Source organism: Taudactylus pleione, unplaced genomic scaffold (assembly GCF_031769625.1).
Source record: "Taudactylus pleione unplaced genomic scaffold, aTauple2 ptg000005l, whole genome shotgun sequence".
Lineage (NCBI taxonomy): Eukaryota > Metazoa > Chordata > Amphibia > Anura > Myobatrachidae > Taudactylus > Taudactylus pleione.
Genome location: NW_028284408.1, coordinates 12913107 through 12934603, shown reverse-complemented (window position 1 = coordinate 12934603; position 21497 = coordinate 12913107). Strand labels below are relative to the sequence as shown.

At 43.7% G+C, this 21497-nt stretch overlaps 1 protein-coding gene across 1 annotated transcript in view; it reads left to right on the top strand.

Moving 5' to 3' along the window:
* Positions 1–21497, top strand: part of VWA8 (von Willebrand factor A domain containing 8) — a 428582-nt gene that overhangs the window by 47759 nt on the left and 359326 nt on the right. Inside the window, exon 6 of the mRNA XM_088482592.1 lies at positions 16056–16223. Within this exon, the coding sequence (XP_088338718.1) occupies positions 16056–16223 (168 nt within the window). The remainder of the gene's footprint in view (positions 1–16055; positions 16224–21497) is intronic.

Here is a 21497-nt window from a genome sequence, read left to right as displayed (position 1 = left end):
AGTCGCCAGGATATCCATTCTGGGGAATGGAAGCTTCACCCACACGCGTTTCACGCACTGGGGTCGTCTTTAGGCGGACCTCGGGGCATCTCGATTTAAACATCAGTGACCAAGATACATGTCAAGAACTCTGGATCCGCAGGAAGAGGCTGTTGACGCCCTAACAATTCCATGGACCTACGACATGGTTTACCTGTTTCCTCCGATTCCACTAATTCCTCGTCTACTAAAACGAATAAAACATGAATCGGCCTTAGTCATTCTCGTGACACCAACCTGGCCTAGGAGGAGTTGGTTCTTCGGTCCTTCTTGGCAGTTGATCCGGGCCACTTCCTCTTCGTCCGGATCTTCTGCAGCAGGGTCCTTTAGTCCACCCCAACTTAGCACAACTGCGTGTAACGTGGTGGCTCTTAAATCCGATATCTTAAGATGGACGGGCATCCCAGACTCGGGTATTCCCACCATGCTTCGCGCCAGGAAACCGGTTTCGGCTGCGCATTATCATTGCATAGGGTGTTACAGTTGGGGCCTTCCGTTAGGGGTGTTTCGTTCTCCCGTTTTTACTTCTCTCCAAACGAGATTAGATTCTAGTCTTTGCCTAGGATCATTAAATTTCTGCTCTTTCTATTTTCTTTCAATGCAGGTTGGGCCTCCTACCGGCGATGCAGTCATTCTTCAGGGGGTGTTGCAGGTGCAGCCACCTTTTGTACCACCTATGGCTCCCTGAGTCTTGGTATTTTTATTTTTTGTTTCTTCAGTCTTCCATGTGTGAACCTCCCAAGGGGTTGATATTAACTATTGTCTTGGAAGATGGTCCTCCTCCAGGCTTTAGCTACGGCTCGCAGGAGTTTGAATTGGGGGCTCTGTCTTATAGGCCTTGTGTTTCATGATGCTAGGGCGGAACTCAAGACGCAAGCTACTTTCCTACCTACGGTTGTGTCTGTTTTCCACATAAATTAGCCTATTGTGGTACCTTCTTTGGTAGAGGACTCTGGTGTTTCTTCTACCCTAGGTGTGGTTAGAGCTCTTCGTCTCTGTTGCTTGGACGACGTCCTTACGCGAGTCTTAGTTGTCCTTTTTATAAGGCTGTTCGGAAGGGTTGGCCAGCATCCAAACAGGATTGGCATGTTGGCTTAGACTGACAATCTGTCATGCTCTTCTCAGCAATGATCGTCAGTCTCCTATGTCCGTGTCGGCTCATTCCACACGTTCTGTGGGTACGTCGTGGGAGGCACGTAGGGGTGCCTCAACTTTACTATTGTGCCGTGCGACCACTTGGTCATCGGTGCTCACTTTTGTAAAGTTTTATAGATTGATACATTTGCGGCTTCAGCATCATGTTATGCCGCCTTGTACTGCAGGTTCCTCAGAGCGCTCCCGCCTGTGTGGAAAACTTTGGGACGTCCCCAGCGTAAGTACCTCCAGTGTCCCCTAGTGGATGAAAGAGAAAATAGGATTTTGGTACTTATCGGTAAATCCTTTTCTCTGATTCCACAGGGGACACTGGACGCCCACCTCAGAGCTCTTCGCCTGTCTGTTCCGTTTGTTCCATATGTTGTATGGTTTTGTTGTTGTGTGATATTCTCTTCCTTTCACTCCGGTTGTTCTCCATCTCCTCTCGGTCTTCATTTTCTAAACTGAGGGCTGGTGGGGAATAGAGGGGGAGGAGCTTCACACTTCTAAATTAATTAAAGTGCCAGTTCCAGCTATCCACGCCTCTATACCCCAGCGTAAGCACCTCCAGTGTCCCCTGTGGAATCAGAGAAAAGGATTTACCGGTAAGTACCAAAATCCCATTTTCCGCTATTGGGATCCAACATTTGTTTAACAGAGTGCAAACTTTAGTATCTACATGACAATTGAGCTGCACAAAGTGGTGTAAGTCTCTCTCTGCTTAAGCTCCAAAGTGTGTAGGACTTTACTGTTTTAGAAGACCTTAAGTTTATTTCCAAACCATGCACATTGTATTCAGTGAATGTGAATATATGAATCTTTAATCATCCCTTTCTGGATGCCTATAGTGCACTTTCTACCTTAATACAAATTGAAAGCTTTTGTTAACTGGGATTATTCAGTGGCCAACGCAAATGTAATCGCAACTGTAATCGCTTACAGATCGCAGTTGCTTAAATATGCTAAAGCCTGCCAAAACACAGGTGACAAAGACGCCCACTGCTGCCTTCTTATATCCCATCAATTACTCTCTACTGTGTAAACATTGGTACCATCAACGCACACGCCTGCGCTTTCATGAAGACCCCCCTCCCCTCGTCACCACCCCTAAAAGCTGACAGCATGTCACTCATTTTGTGATGGATTCCTCTGTGCGTTCGAGATCGCAATGTGCAGTGCGGCTTATACGCATGCGCGATGGCAAACAATTGCTCATTCTGCGTACGTAAACGCCATTATGTCCGCTACTGAATCAGACCCACTGTTAATAAAGTGTTGTTTGATTTTGCATTGAGGTTTATTTCACCATCGATCTCCCCTCATGATTATGGTAAAAATGTGAATGTGGTTGAAATGTAAGTCTTTAAAGCACAGAATAATTTGTAATGAGTATAGGATTGGATGCTTATTTTCAATTAGAATTTCATTTTTTAATACAGTTCAGTTCCTTTAAGTTGGATATTGTGTTTGGATTTGGACAGCTTGAAAGCTTTAGAAGAATCTCTTTAAAAATAAATTGCCTCATAATGTACCCTTTATCTGCTCAAGGGGCCAAGAAACTAATTATAAAAATGTAACTGGAGACAGCTAATTATAATGAACCATTAAAAACTGGATTTTAATTTGTGTACAAGTGAATGACGAGAGTATTTCATATACCACTAGATTAACTCATTACTTCATCCAATGCTTCACCACTCAGGGTTTTTAATGCACCTTGGCTTTAGACTGCAGGTCAGTCATACATGGAAAGCAAATTCTTTTAAAAAAATGCCAGCTAGTCCAATTGTTTGCTTAATAAATTAGTATAAAGAATGTTGGAAGTGTTGAACTGATATTATAAGAGCTGCTTTATGACATTAGAGGGCCAATGCGTCCATTTGCAATACTTGCCATTCTGTCCCAAATTAAAGTGTGCTAAGCTTTATCCAAGAGTTGTTCATAGCAAAATACATATTTTTCCTACTAGTAAATGTTATACTGTTACAAAGCTTGAGCTGGCCTGACAGCTAGGATTTAGGCTTGAATTAGTAAATAGGGAGAGATGTAAGAAGAGGTGATAAGTGCCAAATGTGCTATAACCAGCGCTATTTGACACTTAAAATGAGCCTCGGGATGAATGACAGCAGATAACAGAAAAAAAATCACATTGTTCTATGTTATCTGCCGATTTCGTAAAATCATTCAGAAATTATTAAAAACCGCTAAGCGCGTTTTTGTGGCTTACCGTTTTTTCACATATTGGCAGAATTACCTGCTGGTACGTGTACTAACCTGCGGATGAAAACTTGCGATGTTTGCAGGATCTCACATATTCGCAGTAGGGATGGCCAGGAGGTAAGACGCAGCTCACCAGCACTAAGCTGATGCGCTGTGGGTCTAGCAGGAATCGCTGGAGAGTTTTCTCTTATCACTTTGGCGGTTGAGATGTTAATACATCTCAGGATTATTGCTTCCTGTTACGCCTCGATAAGTGGCGAAGCAGGAAAAGAGCTTTAGCAGCACGATACATCTGCCCCATTGGTATTGTAATTAGTATTTTTCTTTTTAAATGTTTGTATAATTTTGCTTTGTATTAATTATGTAATATAATAATATTCCAGGGTGGACTCAATCCTATTTTCTTGTCTCAAATGCAAAAGTGCTCTTAATAGGATTATCTCCATAAAAGGTTTTTCAAATTTGCGCACTTTATGATCCCAAGACAATCATGGACAGTTTCTGTGAATTTATTCCAATTTGTATCATTTTGGACATCAGGCCCCTGCCCTTCGGACCTTGAACATAAAATGAAAAACCTGCTACAGTAACTTCCATTTCCCTTTGTTTTCTGAAGTACAAATAACATTTCTAAATGTGGATATCTTCAAAGAGGAACTTCACCAGACTATCAAAAATAAGGCTGGCCCTATAGAGTAAAAATAAACATTTTTCCAAGACTATTATACCTCTTTCAGACACTCCCTATTCTTGTACCGGCCTGCGTCCTCTGCTCCGTTCAAACCCCATGCTCCAGGTTTGTTTGGAACCATAAAACTCCAGGCATTAGCAAGAACTTACTCTTCAAACCAACCTCTGCAGGAAGCCTGGGCTTGCCCGATATTTGCAGATATCATGATGCCACACGTTTGAGTCAAATGCTGACCTGGCCCTCTCCTCCATATACTAAACATTGGGTCGATTTGGAAACAGACTTGGTTGATGTGGACTCGCTCTCACACTTGCCTTGACTTTTGTCTAAACACAGGCCATGCTCTGCAAGACTGGTTCCCATAGTTGGCTTAACACTTTCACACTGGGATAGATCTAATTCCTCACTGCTTATCTACCTATCCTTCCCCTATCACATCCCTATGGAATAACCCCTCATTTCCATGGGGTCAGCACTCTGACTTGTCTTCTGTATTCAAATTTGCCCCATCCACGTTTCAGGAGCTACAAGACAAGCATGGACTCCCCTCCACCAGATTCTATTAGTTCCTACAACTCCGCCACTTAGCGCTTTCTCTCTTTTAGATGTCTACCAACAGAAGCCCCACCCCACCTTGGAAAGCTATTATAGGTACCACCTGTTAGATGGAGGCTCTATCTAGCAACTTCACACTATTCTATCACCAGAATCTCCTGCTTTTTTTATCCACGATCAAGCCTGGGAAAGGGACCTCGACTGCCAATTGGGTCTTGATACATGGTATCTGATACACCCCAATGCTTTAAAATCAATTAGCGTCGCCTTACAAAAGAACTCTTAAGGACACCTGAAGAATTTAAACCTAGATGTCTCTGCTCTATGCTGGAAGCGATGTGGCCATCCAGGCACCTTTTTTCATACCTGGTGGACCTATCCTCAAATCACCCCATTTTGGTCTATGGTTGTGCCTCTTATCACTATTGTTATAGGATACTCACTATCTCTCGACCCAAGACATCTATTACTCTGCCTCCCAATCCCACACCTTTCCAAACACACTGCCAAACTGATTCTTCGCACAGTATCACTTGTGCAAACAAGATATAAAATTGCTCAAAATTGGAAAAACCATGACACTCCTACTGAACATCCAGTTCCTCAGGCAATTGGACAGTGAACGATTCCCGAGGAAGCGGCTAGATGCTGTCAAACGCGTCGCAACGTAACTGAGATTTTTTTTATCCTTTCTATATTAATTATGTCCTATTTTATTATGTGATACGGTTTTAAAATTATTTGGTTTTAAATATTATTTTGAAAATAAAGTTTTTTGTCAATTATTTTGTGAACTAGAGAAAAATGTTATGCAGTTCATTTACCAAGGACAGTAGTTTTATATTTATTGATGCCATTAATAAATTAATAAAAATTTATTATTTCTTTACAGTTTTACTTGGCCATTCTCTTTTGGTCATTCCTACTTTATAATATAGCTCACTGCAATAGGTCGACAGCTACAATTGGTCAACATGGATGAAGATCGACATGTACAAAAGGGTGACATGGTCAAAAAGTCGACATTGGAATGATCTACACATATTTTTTTGTTAGGCACTTACTGGAGGGTTAGGCTATGGAAGGCATGGTTAGGGTTAAGCACTTCCCCTGACAGTTATGGTTAGACACTAGGAGGGACGGTTAGGGTTAGACACTTACCAGAGGGTTAAGGTTAGACACTAGGAGAATGGTTAAGGTTAGGCACTAGGAGGGACGGTTAGGGTTAGACACTAGGAGAATGGTTAGGGTTAGGCACCAGGAGGGAGGGTTAAGGTTAGGCACCAAGGGGAGGGTTATGGTGAAGATTATGGTTAAAACAAAAAAAGTGGCAACCATTTTTGTGTCCACCATGTTGACCTTTTGAACCTGTCTATTTCATCCATGTCGACCTTTTGTACCTGTCGACCTATTACCTATCTACCAGTTGGTATCTACCTAGACACTGTCAAGCTTTTTATTGTAGATCTTTTAATCCACATCCCTTATCTACCAATTAGGAGGTTGAACACCTCCAGTTCCAGTCTCTTCTGCATTCACATGGGAGGGCCAACACAGTGCAGAGATTACCACCCCCTCTTCCACAAGACTTGAAATATTGTCATCTTATCAAGCTGCGGCCTACTTCCTGATATCAAGATCTAATTACATAGCTAATTGCTGTGAATTTTCACCTCTGTGCCTTTTTCTTTTGTCTCAATTACACAAAAACAAAAAAAATGACGTCCTGGGCTCAGACTGGAAGCATAGTGCCTCAGGTGCTCATCCAAGAGACAGCTACTAGGGGACACATGCCTGACTTCAAGTGGCTGTATTAGTGTAAAGTTCATGACAATGTGAGAGATTGGAAAGATAGAGACAGCGAAGCAGAGGGAGAGACAGGAGAATGGGGGTTGTAGAGATGGGATAAAAAAGTGATTGACAATGGAAGTAAAGAGGTTGAGAGAAATGGGAAGGGAGGAGAAATAAATAACCTGACAATGCAAGGTACAACAGCTAGCGACCTGACAAGTGACTGGCAGCTCCAAAATACTAGCAATGTATAACTGAAAACCTTGCAAATCATAATTACATTTCAAGATAGTATTTTGGTAAATGCTTCTGATACAATCTTCATATTTTGCATGTTAGGGTTTTATAGAGAAACACTACAGAGCTGCTATTACAGTTCTGTTACCAATTCTTGCATGCATACAATTACATAAATGCAATTGTCCTTATAATACATGGATATTCAAAAGAACCTGTAGTACCACACAAAGCTAGAACTTTTTAAAACAATTTTAAATATTGGTTTAAATGAGGTTTTTGCATTTTCACAATTTTGTTTTATTTGCTATTACAAAAAACCTGTGGAATTGCCCACTGTGGTTTTGAAACGGCAGGATGCTCTTATTCTTTGTAGTATGTTGTTTCAAAGCAATTCCGTATTGTTTGTTTTTGTATACTGTAGATAGCCTGGGTTGCAGTTCTTATAAACATTGTGTTTTGTTCCTTTGAAATAAGGTTTAACTATTATGTGGGTTTTTCTTTTGATGTACCCTGGCCTGCGAGCCTTTCCCTTTCCTTCCCCCTTTCCCTTTTTCTTTTTCTTTACCCTCTTGTTTTATGTTTGTTGTGAAAATCTGGTTGTTTGGTGGGATTACTAATTGACCATATTAAGGCATACTTGCTGACCACAATGACGCGATTCAATCAGAACCCTCGGAAAACTTGTCCACCTTTTCGGGTGGCTGGTAGCACCACCTGATTGTCGGGAGCCTCCCAGCCTCATATCCCCCTCATCACAGTTCCTCCATCAGTCACTTCCGTCACACTCCCTCATATCCTCTCTTCCTCCCCCTCCATCACAGCCCCTCATATCCCCTCTTCCTCCCCCTCCATCACTGCCCCTCTCACTCCCCCCATAACAGTCTCCTACATCACAACTCCCTACTCAGACTCAGGGCTGCCGAGAGACGCGCAGGTCCTGGGGGAAGGGGGCGTGGCCTAATCGCGGAAGGCATGGCCAATCCCCCTTAGGCTTAAAAAAATTGTAATTAAATCATTTTTCAGCACCGCTGCGCTCTGGGAAAGCGGGCGCTGTGTGACCCTCAGCTTCGTGGCATGCCATGGGGTGGCGCGATCAGTGTGATCGCTCCGCCCCCACAGGCATAGGAGACTGTCTCGGTTGCTGCTTAGCAGCCGAGTGTAGTCTCCCACTGCAGCCCGGCACACAGCAGCATGTGCTGGGCTGCAGTGAGTTATGAGGGAGTGGGGGCTCTGCCGAATCCGGGCTCCCGCCTGGCCCCTCCAGCAAGCCCGGGCAAACTGTACCCGCTCCCCCAACCTCCCCTGCTCATACTTACCTGCTTGCTTCAATAGCAGCAGTAGAGTACTGTCGGCGGGGGACAGCTCTGGCAGCAAAGTCGGCGGGCGCCCACCTGAGCGCTGCGGCGGGACTGCGCAGGCAGCTGTGTCACAGTGACACAGTCTACCCGGAGACCGCTTTACAGTGGCCGGGTCAGGGTGCCCTCCTCTAGGTGGCGCCCTGCGTAACAAACGTATATGTAAAACCTCCCTCCCTGGAAAATCTGGTCGCCAGGCTGCAAAATTTGGTCACCATGGCGACCTGGCCCCCGGGATTTGTCAAGCCCTGCCCTAAACCCTGCCAGATCATTAAACTCAATGGGTTTTGTTCTTATATATTAGAGTGTAGCATTACAAGGTTGTGTAGAGTTATGTTGCTGGTGAAATTATATTATTACAAACATGCAATAAACTTAATTCTATACACAGAATCTAAATCTATGTAAATATCATATTGGCTACTGTATAATATTGACTGTTATGTAAGTAAAATGGTAAGTACTATATATAGGTATTGAAATGACAGTCTTACTAGATGTTGATTGGATCGACACCCTGGTCATATGACTTCTACGGGCAGTGCACCCAGTTCTAATTCACTTTTTATTAAGAAACTTGGGATGGTTAGAGGAAAATTATATTGTTGAAATAATGAAACAATGTATGTGAAGAATGAAAATAATTAGCAATGGCAACAAATTTTTTTTTAAATATGTCATACAGTAGTATCTTTTTACACATAGGTAACTAGAACTCCATGCCTTCTTATGTGATCAGTTCCTTTTGTTTGTTTTCATTAGGTTTTTTTTATCATTTATATTTTTCTCTTTATATCTATCTCTGTAGGCAATATAATATTCCCTTTCTTTGTAATTATTTGGCTATAAGGCGGCAGTATCTGTCAGCTTTGGTAATATGCCAGTTTAGGAATACAGAGTATAATGGTTCAATATAGATTTAATATACAGTATTTTTCATTGCACATTTATGGAACATTGTACGCTTTCAACCACTGTATTCATATCACAATTGAATTCTGACTATGGTATTGAATTTTCTCACAGTTCATAATGCCCAAATCAAATGGTAAATGTTCTTTAATCATAATATTCTGAGTATTATATATTGTAATATAAAGTTTTACTCCATAAAATTGTACAGACAGTATAGCGCTTATATGGTTTAAATCAATCAAATAATGTGACAAATACACATTTGAATACACTTTGGTTTGTTCTGCTTGTCTGTGTTTTTACTGATTAATCTTTATGGAAAAGCATTTTTTTTCCGTTTTAACATGTTAAGCAAGTTATGAGTGTGCAGATGGTAAGTAGGTGTATCGGGATATGGCTAAGTAAATATTTTCTAATTAGCTAGATGCAAAACACATTGTGTGTAGCTTCATGTGTCCGCTGTGACTCACTGGAGAGTCATCTCGCTGCATGCTGTTTGATCATAAAGACATTAAATGACGATTGACCTTTTAGTTTTCCATTGTCTTGATTGCCTGTTTGATGTTTTTTTTTTATTTTAGTGTGATTTACATCTCTAATTTGGAAAATATATATGGTATTGGTGCAGGGTTTGTGGCTTATAATTGCTAAAGCTTCTATCCCCCCATTTATTAATGCCTTTTGTACACAAAACTCAATAAAATCATTTTTCTTTAGTTTTACATCTCCAACATAAATACATAAAAAATTTCAGGAATTTAGGGTTTTTGGTGTAAGAGTAATAATAAACTGATCTTCCAGGGAACAACTTAAAATCTAAGAGGGTAAAAAAAACCCCCATAAAACTGTATGAAAATGGTATGTGATGAAATTATTCCTCTTTCGTCCAATCTGGGAAGCACTGACACTGGGATGTGAGGGAGGGGAGGGGCACTAAAAATAATTGACTGACTGAAACTCCCCCTCCCTTGTATACCCTCCCCAGCAGGGGCAGTCACAAAGAAGTATAGGGCTTTGTTTGTTTCTAGTCTAAACATTTTTACCCTAAAGGAATCTTAGAGCCTGAATCCCCTTATGGGATCAAGGATGGAGGAGTAGGAATTAGGGGCAGTACTGGTAGCCACTATCTTCTCACCACTGCTGCATCCCGCTCCGGGCATCGGAAGAGGGTCACCAGGCACCCATGGGTGTGCTGGGATCCCTAGGATATTAATAAAAGTCCCCCATAGGAGCCGTTTCCTGGAGGCTGCAGCTGTGACTAGCTGCCACAGTTTACTTGGAGAGTAATGCTGGGCAGCTAGACGGCAAACTAAGTGCACGGGCAGGGTCTGGTTTGCTCTTTGTGATCTCCGGTTTTCCCTAAGAAAGCCTGTGGGAGGTCCTTCCAGGTCAGGTGATTTCCTGCTGTTTCCTGGAGGACTGATTGGAAAAGTGAAGACACCTGCTGCTCCTTGCTGCTATCCAAGAGTCTGGAGGCTGCGGAGTGTGGTATAGTACAAACTGAAAAGTGAAATTGTTGTTCTTTTTGCCTTTTAAAATTGCTAGATTAGAGTAGTTAGGTATTTTTTGTTTATGTTTTACTAGATTAGTTAATTATATAAATTTCTGTTGTTTTATTTTAAAAAAATATTTTCTTTTTCTCTCTCACTATGCAGACTGGGGCTGTAGGTCTTTTTGTTCTGTGTGAGTTGCAGTTGCTGGTAACAGTATGTCTGCAAAGGGGGACCAACCTCCCAAGCATAATCAGGGTGCTGTAGTACATTATACATGTTTTAAATGTGCCGCCACGCTCCCTCAGGGAAGTAGGATGCAGGGAGCCCTGTGTGCAAACTGTGAGGTTGAGGCGCCCGTGCTATGCTCATTTATGGACCCTCTATCAGAAGATGTGTTACTGGTATGGGCAAAGGTTATGGCTCAGTCGATTACAGATCTGGCTAAGGAGCTACGAGAGGTTCCTATGCAGCAGGCTCCACCATCTCCTTCCCCTGAGTTAGCTAGTGAATAGAGAGATGTCTATTCAGATGGATAGACTTTCCAGGGTCTGTTCTTCTTTAGAGGCAGTCTTGGGCTCGTCTGGTGCGAGTGCTTATAAGCGACAGCCTGCCCAGACACTCCAATTTTTGGGGGAAGGGAAGTATTCAGGAGGATTCAGATAAAAGGATCTTCTGCTGAGGATGGGGAGGTATTAGATCAGGAATGGATAGACCATTCTAATTGAGAAGGCAGTTCTCCCGATAGTTTGGGTGTTACTGAGCTTATCCAGGTCATTTGCAAAAAAATTGAGGATGAGGAGCATTATGATGAAGCGGCTTCTGCAGCGTTATTTAAGAGAAGGAAAAAACATGTTTGGAATTTTCCTTCTTTTATGCATTTTTCTGATGTGATGGGGGAATCCTGGGCTAAGCTAGGTAAACGTGTTAAGCTTCCAGCAGGATTTAAGTTTACTTATCATTTTGCTGAGAAAGATATGGCTCCATGGGAGGTACCGCCAACAGTGGATGCACCGATTGCCCATTTAGCAAAGAATACGGTTCTTCCAGTGGCTACTGCAGCCACACTGAAGAATGCTACGGACCATAAGTGTGAGCATCTGCTCCCTGCGTCCGGCGTTGGTAGGGGCCTGGGCTACCAAGGCCATAGATGCCTGGTCAGACCAATTAGCAGAAGCTATTCAGTCAGGTGCAGATTCTTCAGATATCCTTGCCCTGGTGGACAATCATAAACAGACTTCTATTTATGTGAGTCATGCGTCTTTAGACACTATTTCTCTTCTGGCAGGTACATCAACCTTATCTGTTTCGGCCAGAAGAATGTTGTGGTTAGGTTTTTGGCAAGCGGCTAGCGATTCCAAGAAAATTTTGGAGGGAGTTCCCTTTACAGGTCAATTTCTGTTTGGTCCAGAGCTGGAACGAATTATCACTCAGGTGACTGGCGGAAAAAGCCAGTTTCTTCCAGTTCTTACTTCCATTTCTAGGTTTTCTAGGCTTCAGCCCTTTCGGTATTCTGGTAGGTTCCGGCCTCTGCCCACCAGAGGTACGACAGGAGGTCAGAGAGCAGGTCAGTTCAGAGGGCGTATGGCCATGCCGTCCCGTCGTCCGGGCACCCATAGGGGTGACAGATCTTTCCAATGACTCAGGTCAAGAGGATTTTCAGCCCATTGGTATAGGTGGCCGTCTTCTCTCTTTCAGGGAGGCCTGGTTTTGGTCAACCACAGACCTTTGGGTCAGAGGAGTCCTCTCCATAGGTTATATGTTGGATCTGGAGGGACCCCGTCCACATCGTTTTTTGTAACACCTCTTCCTCGGAATCAGCTCAGAATAGCGGCATTAAGGGGGGCAATTCTCTGCCTTTTAGATTAAGGGTTAGTGGTCCCTGTTCCGATAGATCATCAGGGGCTAGGTTTTTATTCAAATCTGTTTCTGGTAAAAAAGCCAGATGGTTCTTTTCGCCCCATATTGAATATAAAATGTCTCAACCTGCACGTAAGGTTGAGAAGGTTCAGAATGGAGTCATTACGTTCAGTAATTGCCTCTATGGAAGTAGGAGAATTTCTCACATCCTTAGATATAAAGGACGCGTATCCCCATGTACCTTTTTGGGAACGAGACCACGAACAGCTGCGGTTTGCAGTAGGCCCCTGGCACTTTCAATTTTGGGCTCTGCCCTTCGGGCTTTCCTCCACACCAAGGGTGTTTACAAAAATTATGGCACCTATGGTAGCTTTTCTGCATCGCCAGGGAATTACGATAATTCCCTATTTAGATGACTTGCTAATCAAGGCATCTTCAGAGGAACTCTTGAAGGATCACTTGCAGGTTGTCATGACAACTCTGGAACTTCACGGTTGGGTTCTCAATCTATCTTTTTGGGCCTTCTGTTCGACACTCTGTCTCAGCAGGTTTTTTTGCCTGAGCACAAGATCAGGGAGTTGCGATCCCTGGTGCACATTCTTTTGTCTCTACACATGGTGTCCGTGCTACGCTGCATGCAGCTATTGGGGTTGATGGGGGCCGCATTTGAAGCTGTTCTGTTTGCACGCTTCCATTGCAGACCCCTTTAGCATTTCATTCTTCAGCACTGGAGGAGGTTGGACCCCTGTCTAGATCTACATTATTTTCCCCTGTTTGTTCAGGTGCGTCAATCCCTGGGATGGTGGATCTGCATTCGCAACCTGTCCAAAGGTTGCCAATTCTCTCCCTGGGAATTGACGCTATTAACTACAGACGCCAGTCTCCAGGGATGGGTTGCAGTAGTTCTAGGGTCCCAGTTCCCGGGGGTTTGGTCTCTAGAAGAGAAGATGTTGTCAATCAATGTTCTAGAGCTGCGAGCAGTCTTTCGTGTTCTGATTCAGGCACATGATCTTCTCAGAGACAGACCCTTACAGATACAGTTGGACAATGCCACGGCGGTGGCATATATCAACAGACAGGGAGGAACCAGGAGTCCTTTGACTATGGCAGAGACCACCTAGATTATAATGTGGGCAGAGAGATTTGTTCCAGCCATATCAGGCATTTTTATCCCAGGGGTGAACAACTGGGAAACCGACTTTCTCAGTTGGCACAAAGTTCACCCAGGAGAATGGTCCCTGCATCAGGACATATTCAACATGATTGTGGAGGAATGGGGTCTGCCAGAGATAGATCTCATGGCTTCCAGGTTGAACAGGGAGCTTCTGAGTTACGGGACACGGTCCAGAGACCCACAAGCAACTCTGAAGGATGCCCTAACAGCCAAGTGGTCCTTCTACCAATTCCAGTGCTCCCGCATGTAATCAAGAGGATCAAGCGAGAAAAAGCTTATGTCCTTCTAATAGTGCCAGACTGGCCACAGAGATCGTGGTACTCATATCTTCTGTATATGATGGCCAACCAACTGTGGAGACTTCCACTAAGAGAAGATCTACAGTCATAAGGTCCATTCCTCCATCCCAATTTACCTCAATTGGCTTTAACGGTGTGGCACTTGAGACCGGTCTTTTGAGGTCCAAGGGGTTTTCTTTATCCGTTATCCAGACTATGTTACAGACTCATAAGTCATCCACTTCTATGATTTATTATAGGGTGTGGAAAGCTTGCACCTGATGGTGTGAAACTGGGAAGATTTCTGCTTCCCAGTTTTGCTTGCCGTGTTTACTTTCTTTTTTACAAGATGGATTGTCCAAAGGCCTTTGCCTATCTTCCTTGAGGGGTCAGGTGTCGGCCTTGTCTATATTTTTTCAGAGACGTCTGGCGTCCATATCAGACATCAGAACTTTCTTGCAAGCAGTATTACATGTCCAGCCACCTTATGTTTCACCAGCCCCGCCTTGGGACCTTAATATAGTTTTGGCTGCTCTTCAGCGGGCTCCTTTTGAGCCACTTGAGAAGGTGGAATTAAGGTGGTTAACTTGGAAAGTAGCTTTTCTTTTTGCAATCGCCGCAGCTCGCAGAGTTTCGGAGTTGGCGGCTTTGTCAGCTAGCTTTCCCCTTTTGATTTTTCATAAGGGCCGAGCAGTTCTCCTCACTCGTCCATCCTTTGTTCCTAAGGCGATTTCAAGATTTCACCTAAATCAGGAGATTGTGGTTCCAGTATTGCATCCACCTGATCCAGAGAGTTCTGCCCGGTTTCTGGATGTGGTACGAGCACCCAGAATATTCGTGGATAGTACATCTGCCTTGCGAAAGACAGACAGCCTTTTAGTACTTTATGACGTCCATAAAAGAAGCTGACCAGCTTCTAAGAAGTCTATTGCTCATTGGATTACTTCTACTATCAAGCAGGCCTATATAGCCTTGGGTGAGTCAGTACCTGATCCCATTCATGCACTTTCAACTCTGGCTGTGAGTGCTTCTTGGTCAGCTCGGCAGGGTGCCTCGATTGAGCAGTTGTGCAGGACGGCCACCTGGTTCTCAGTGCACACATTTACCAAATTTTATCGGTTCCACACATTTGTGGCTAAAGATGCTAGTTTTGCTCGCAAGGTTTTGTGTACAGCATTGCATGTGCGTAATCCCCCTCCCTCTTAAGGCTTGCTTGGGGAAGTCCCAGCATCAGTGCTTCCCAGATTGGACGAAAGCGGAAACAAGATTCTGGGTTACTCACCGTAGAATCAATTCCTCTGTCCATCTGGGAATCACTGAGTTCCCTCCCTGATGTGTGTGATGGATTCTTATGTTCATCTCTTATTCTTCTCCTTTGGCTTTGCTAGTCAGATAACTGGAGAGCTAGAGAAAGGGGAGGATTTATAAGGGAGGGGGAGTTTCAGTCAGTAATTTATTTTTAGTGCCTACTCCTCGGCCCCTCCCTCATATCCCAGCGTCAGTGATTCCCAGATGGACTCAGAGGAATTTATTCTATGGTGAGTAACCCAGAATCTTGTTATTGTAAGTTTTCAGTGCAGCCAAACCAACTAATTAGATTTGCCCCCCACCTAGCTGGTTCTATTATTATTATTTTAGTGTTTAAACAGTGCATGTAGCAAATAATGCAATTTAAGGTACAAAATTAACCACTTGGGACTAAATGTAATAGACCCTACAATAACCAACATAATAAAGGCGAACTATTGGCTTCTTTACAGTAGCAGTCGTTACAGGTTTTTTCTTGTCCCCCAAATTGCCTTAGAATGTATTTAGATGGTTTGTGGATATGTATTCATAACATTTATGGGAATCTTTTTTTGAAAAAATCTGAACATTCCTATCATCAAGTATAAATCAGTGATAAAATAGAGTTGTTTAGCTGTCTTATAATGATTAAAACTTGGCACAGTTTGTATCTGGTGGTACAGGAGTTTATCGGGTGCTTCAGTTTGTGATTGCATGAGTGTCTTTCAGGTGCTCTGGTTTGCTAACAGCATCCAAAAGAATGTATGTATTAATTATCCCTAGTGTGTTTGTATTTATTTGATGGGATATGGAAATAAAATTGGACTGATGTGAATGAATTAATAAATAATAATCCCCTGGTTGTGCTGCACTCGTTAGGGGTATCTCAACTGGTTGAATTTATTGTTAAACTATACACTTATGTTACATTGTTGATTTGAAATTTCCCAAGTTAATAAAAATTCGTTATATGGATATATGATTAGCTGCCTCTAACATTTTCCTAATATCTTTGTTTCTGTATAGTGTGCTGTCCGTGCTGCCACAGAAGGAAGGATTTTGGTGCTAGAGGGATTGGAAAAGGCAGAGAGGAATGTCTTGCCAGTTTTGAACAATTTGTTGGAGAACAGGGAGATGCAGCTGGAGGATGGCCGGTTCCTTATGTCTGCAGACCGCTATGATAAACTGCTGCAGGTAAATGCCTGGTGACCTTACATTGACTCTTTCTAACAAAGAAAAAAGCTGCCTCAAGTCTCCACATTTCCCACATTGAATTAGAAAGCTTTGTATACACTTACCATCTGAGTATTAGTCCTGCAACAGCCTTCAGGGTTGCAATTATTGGCTAGCTGCAGCCGTACAGCTTTGAGAGCTGGCAGACAACTTGGCTAGGTGGGCCTGAAGGCCTTAGGTGATGAAGCGGCCTTTGGGCCGTGCAGCAGCCTTGAGGTCTGGAGTAACTTGGCAGGTTGCGACCTTTAGGCTGTGTAGCAGCCTCTGGGCAGTGTAGCAGCCTTGAGGGCTGGAGTAACTTTTCAGGTTGCGGCCTTTGAGCCATGTAGCAGCCTGTGGGCTGGGTAGCAGCCTCTGGGCTGTATAGCAGCCTTGAGGGCTGGAGTAACTTGGCAGGTTGCTGCCTTTGGGCCATGTAGCAGCCTGTGGGTTGGGTAGCAGCCTTGAGGGCGGAATAAGCTTTGCACGATGTGGCAGATGAAGATCTGTGCAATAATAAAGTCACTGGCGTTGGTACGCCGGATGGCGTATTGAACATGCTGGAGTGTGGCCTGTGCCGTCTTGTTGACACAAGCAACTGATGCTGTTGTGTAGCCTGGTCCGCCGGGTTGACACAAGCAGCGCATGCTGGGATGCGTACTCTGGACACAGAGTACTGTCCTTGCCGCCTGGATGACACGAACGGCAGAGGACAGGTATGCAAACCATGCCGCCAAGATGACACTAATGGCAGGTAGATGATAAGCAAACTGTGCTGCCTGGATGACACAAATGGCAGAATAACGCAATACAAAAGACAGGAGAACTGGAGCTCGACTGGGTGACAGGAGACTAAGCCAGAGCCGTAAACACAAATACTCTTATCAACGGCATGGAGTGAAGGGCTGGCTGTAATTTAACAGATGCAGGGTCCAATCAGAAGAAGCCCTGTAAGCCTCCCTAATGACAGACCAGTGTGCAGCTGGCCTATGCAGACTAACAAGACAATTAACTAGTGTGCAGCTGATACTGCACACAGGCAGACAGTTAATTACTGAACACATGTGATCAGCACACAGACATACAGGATTAAATGCAAAGTTCTAGTAGCAGCTTAGACTGGAAACTGCAACTAATACCCCTTTTCCACCTAAATTCCGGGTCTGACCCGGAGTTGGAACAAAGTTCCTAACTGGATCGGACCCGGAATTTTGCCGGCGCTGACTCGGGATATTCCCGAGTCAGCGCCGCTCACACCGCAGTCGGATCTGCATAGACCCGGCTTTTGCGGAGTGAAAGTGGACGCTTGGAGATGACGTAATCTCCAAGCGCCACTGAAGCCGGACCAATCGGCCGGCTAGCAGCGCACTCCAGGTCTTCGTGACCCGGAGTGCGCTGTTCCCATAGCAGGGTTTTACGGGCTACGCCCGTGTTAAACCCTGCTAGTTACCTGGGTTGGATTGCCGGGTCACTCGACCCGGCGATCCAACCCTCTGCCCTTTTACACCAGGGAGCTGCCAGGGTTAACCCTTCAAAAACCCGGGTTTTAGCTCCGGTGTAAAAGGGGTATAAGATGATCTGCTAACCGCAGATCCTAACACCACCACATCAAGGTAAGACATAGCAATCACTAACCATGATGATATCACCATTTACTCAATCAGCAAAGTCTATTCCGCACAGATATCTGGAAGACATTGGAAGCTCACAACATGACTGCAGCATCCAGTATAGGTACAGATGTCCTGCTGGCTAATGAAAAATGTTCTAATTTCCTCTATGAAGGTATTCCTTATAAGAGAGGTACAGCTAATACCTGAACCTTTCAATGACTAAAAGAATGTAGCCTCCAGGTAAAATCAAATGGTTGCTTTTATGGAGTGTGCATTTACAGCAGCTGCAGACTCTATAGTAGCCACGGTTATCCATCCAGGTGCTGCTCAGGGAACACTCTTCATTGTTACCTGATTGAAATTTACCTTTCACTTCACTTTACCAGCTCAAATGGGACCCAACAAATTGTGATGGCTTGATCTGCTATTGTGAGGCAAGGGATAAGGTTCAAGGAGGAGAACCCAGAGTTCTGGAGGAATATTGTAGTTTGTCTGCCCCTGCTGTTTGTTACTGTAAATGTAATTTGCACTTTGGATATAAGACAAACAAGGTCTTAGGTTAAGCCTCTCTAACCTGGGAGGTTGTTTTCCACCACCTTGGAGATGGAGTTGGTGTGATGTGAACAGGGGCCTATCTACCCCTTGGCCAGGATGGCACTCGCCAGGGGCGGGCGCAATCCCGCGGTGTCACCCATGGCCAGGGAGGTAGAATCAGAACGGGACTGCTGGGACTGGAGTCCCGGCCCACCCCACCCTTGATTATTCTCTGTCTAGGGGCCTGGCAGCCGCTGGCGGCTGCCTAGTACAATGAATAAAGTTCCTTTATTTTGAGACAAGGTGATGTCACGCGTGCCGCAGACACTGAGGAGCCGGACAGTCAGAGTTATGAAGCACAGCCACAGGCGCAGGGTGACATCTATATGCCCAGACATGGTAAGTGTCTGTGGCTGCAGGAGATGCATGTGGGGGGGGCAGTGGCTGGACTGGAGAGACAGAAGAGGGGGGGGGGCTGGCTGATGAAAAATATGGTGGCCGGCTAGGGAGACTGAAAGGGATCTATACACAACTAAGTCAGAAGGGTGGTGGCTGGTGAGAGGCAAGGGGAAGCTGGCTGGTGAGAGAAGGGGAGGATGGCTGATGAGAGAGAAGGGGAGGCTGGCTGGTGAGAGAGAAGGGGAGGCTGGCTGGTGAGAGACGAGGACGGTCTGGCTGGTGAGAGACGAGGACGGTCTGGCTGGTGAGAGACGAGGACGGTCTGGCTGGTGAGAGACGAGGACGGTCTGGCTGGTGAGAGACGAGGACGGTCTGGCTGGTGAGAGACGAGGACGGTCTGGCTGGTGAGAGACGAGGACGGTCTGGCTGGTGAGAGACGAGGACGGTCTGGCTGGTGAGAGACGAGGACGGTCTGGCTGGTGAGAGACGAGGACGGTCTGGCTGGTGAGAGACGAGGACGGTCTGGCTGGTGAGAGACGAGGGCGGGCTGGCTGGTGAGAGACGAGGATGGGCTGGCTGGTGAGAGACAAGGGATGGCTGGCAGGTGATAGAGAACGGTGGCTGTCTGATAAGAAGGGGATCTTGCTGGTGGGAGAGAAGGGGGGCTGGTTGGTGACAGAAGGGGGGCTGGCTGGTGAAACATAAGGGGGGCTGGCTGAAGAGAGAGAAGGGGGTGCTGACTGGAGACAAAAGGACTGGCTGGTGAGACAGAAGAAGGTGTTGGCTGAGTAGACAGACTGGTGATATAGAAGGGGGTGATGGCTGGAGAGACAGGAAGGGGGCTTATTATATCCATCATATTTTTTTTATATTAAATGAATATTTATTTTTAGTTTTTGTTCTTAACGTTATAAGTACAGAGAGTAATTGTTTAGAAAATATGGGGGGCACCAGCCCATTACTTGTCCAGGGGTGCTCGGACCCCTAGATACACCCCTGGATGTGAATACCTTGCAAAGTAAGGGTACTGTAGCTGTAAGGGCTATGTGCAGCAAGGCAGACTATTATGCGGCACAATATACATTGAATGCATCTTTTTTCACCTGGACTCACCATAAATCCTTTTCATTTGGTTTTCAGAATTGTAATTTTACAGCATGAAACTAGAGATAATCACAATACGTTTAATGCAGAGGTTCCCAAACATGGTCCTCAAGGCTCCCCAACAGTTCAGGTTTTAGAAATATCCATGGTTGAGCACAGGTCGTTAAATTAAATTGACTGAGGTACTAATTAAGTCACCTGTGCTAAGCCATGGATATCTGTAAAACCTGGACTCTTGGGGAGCCTTGAGGACCGTATTTGGGAACCTCTGGCTTAATGCCATCTTTTTGAATGCAAACTGGTGGTATCTTTGTGTTAACTTACGGAGCGTGCAGTATTACTTTGTGCACTTTGTGCTGATGATCTGTGATTGTGCAGTAGATACTTTTTCATTAAAACTATCTTGAAAGCTAAGAAGAATTGTTCATCTGATAAACAAGAAAGTGCAAGAAGAACTACAGTATCTGTACAAAACTAGGGATAATTTAATGTAGCAATTGCCATGTGGAACTTAGGTGTAATTTTATTATACAGGATTAATTACTTTTCTAACACACATTAAGAATGGCTTATCACCTTGTTCAAACTGTTTGTCTTATTTTAAGTCATCCATTTGAGATCACATTTTAAAATTAATTCAGTTATCATTGATAATGTGAAAGGAAAATTAGCTTAGTTTGTAATATGAGAAGATTAGTAGTGCACTGTTTTGACCATTACATCTTTCTCCTCTAGTTTTGTTAAGCAATATTGGGGGAAAAAATAATAATCTGTTTATAATCTGTTTATTTTGTTTACTTAATTTATTTTACAATTATGCTATGGTTTATAATAATCATGAGGTATCAGTTGTTTTTGTATATACGCTATACTAAATGAGAAGATAAACAAAGGAGACCAATTCACAAACGGCTGTATGAGAATAGACTAGTATGCATGGTGTGGATATCTTTATTCAGGCAAAAATTATACAGTATACTCAAACAAGTTTATCTTTGAACTAGATATGCTTTAAAAAAACTGGGTAAATCTTCAATTGACTCAGTGAAGTACCCAAAACACAAGCTTAATGCTATTTATTTAGGACGGCAGGGCATAACAAATGTTCACACAATGTCACATGGGGATAACTTTGGAAAGTTTAAACAATAGAAATGTCATTTTACATAAACAGTCACTTCCATACAGCAATTAAATGGAATAATGACCTGTATGATTTTTTTTTATCCACGATTGGCACTGTTTGTTATCTACCCAAATGCCTCTTAGAGTGCATAGTAAAACTTATGATTTTGTGAACATCCTTTACTGTTCATTATTATGCTTACACCATTTATATTTCCATTTTTTTATTTATTTTATTGCAATAATCTATAGAACATTTGAAGCCAGTAATGTGTGTTTAATAATCCTGTAAACATCTCTGTTTTTCAGTCTGTCATAGCTCAGCCTTCAGGGATACTGTCTCTGTATTTGTTTTTTTTTTTTATTAGATGAATGTTGATAATTATAAAAAAAAATGTCTGGATAACATTTCATATTATTTATTATAAAAAAATAAATAAATAATGACTGCAATAATTGTTCTTGTTGCAGACATAATCTA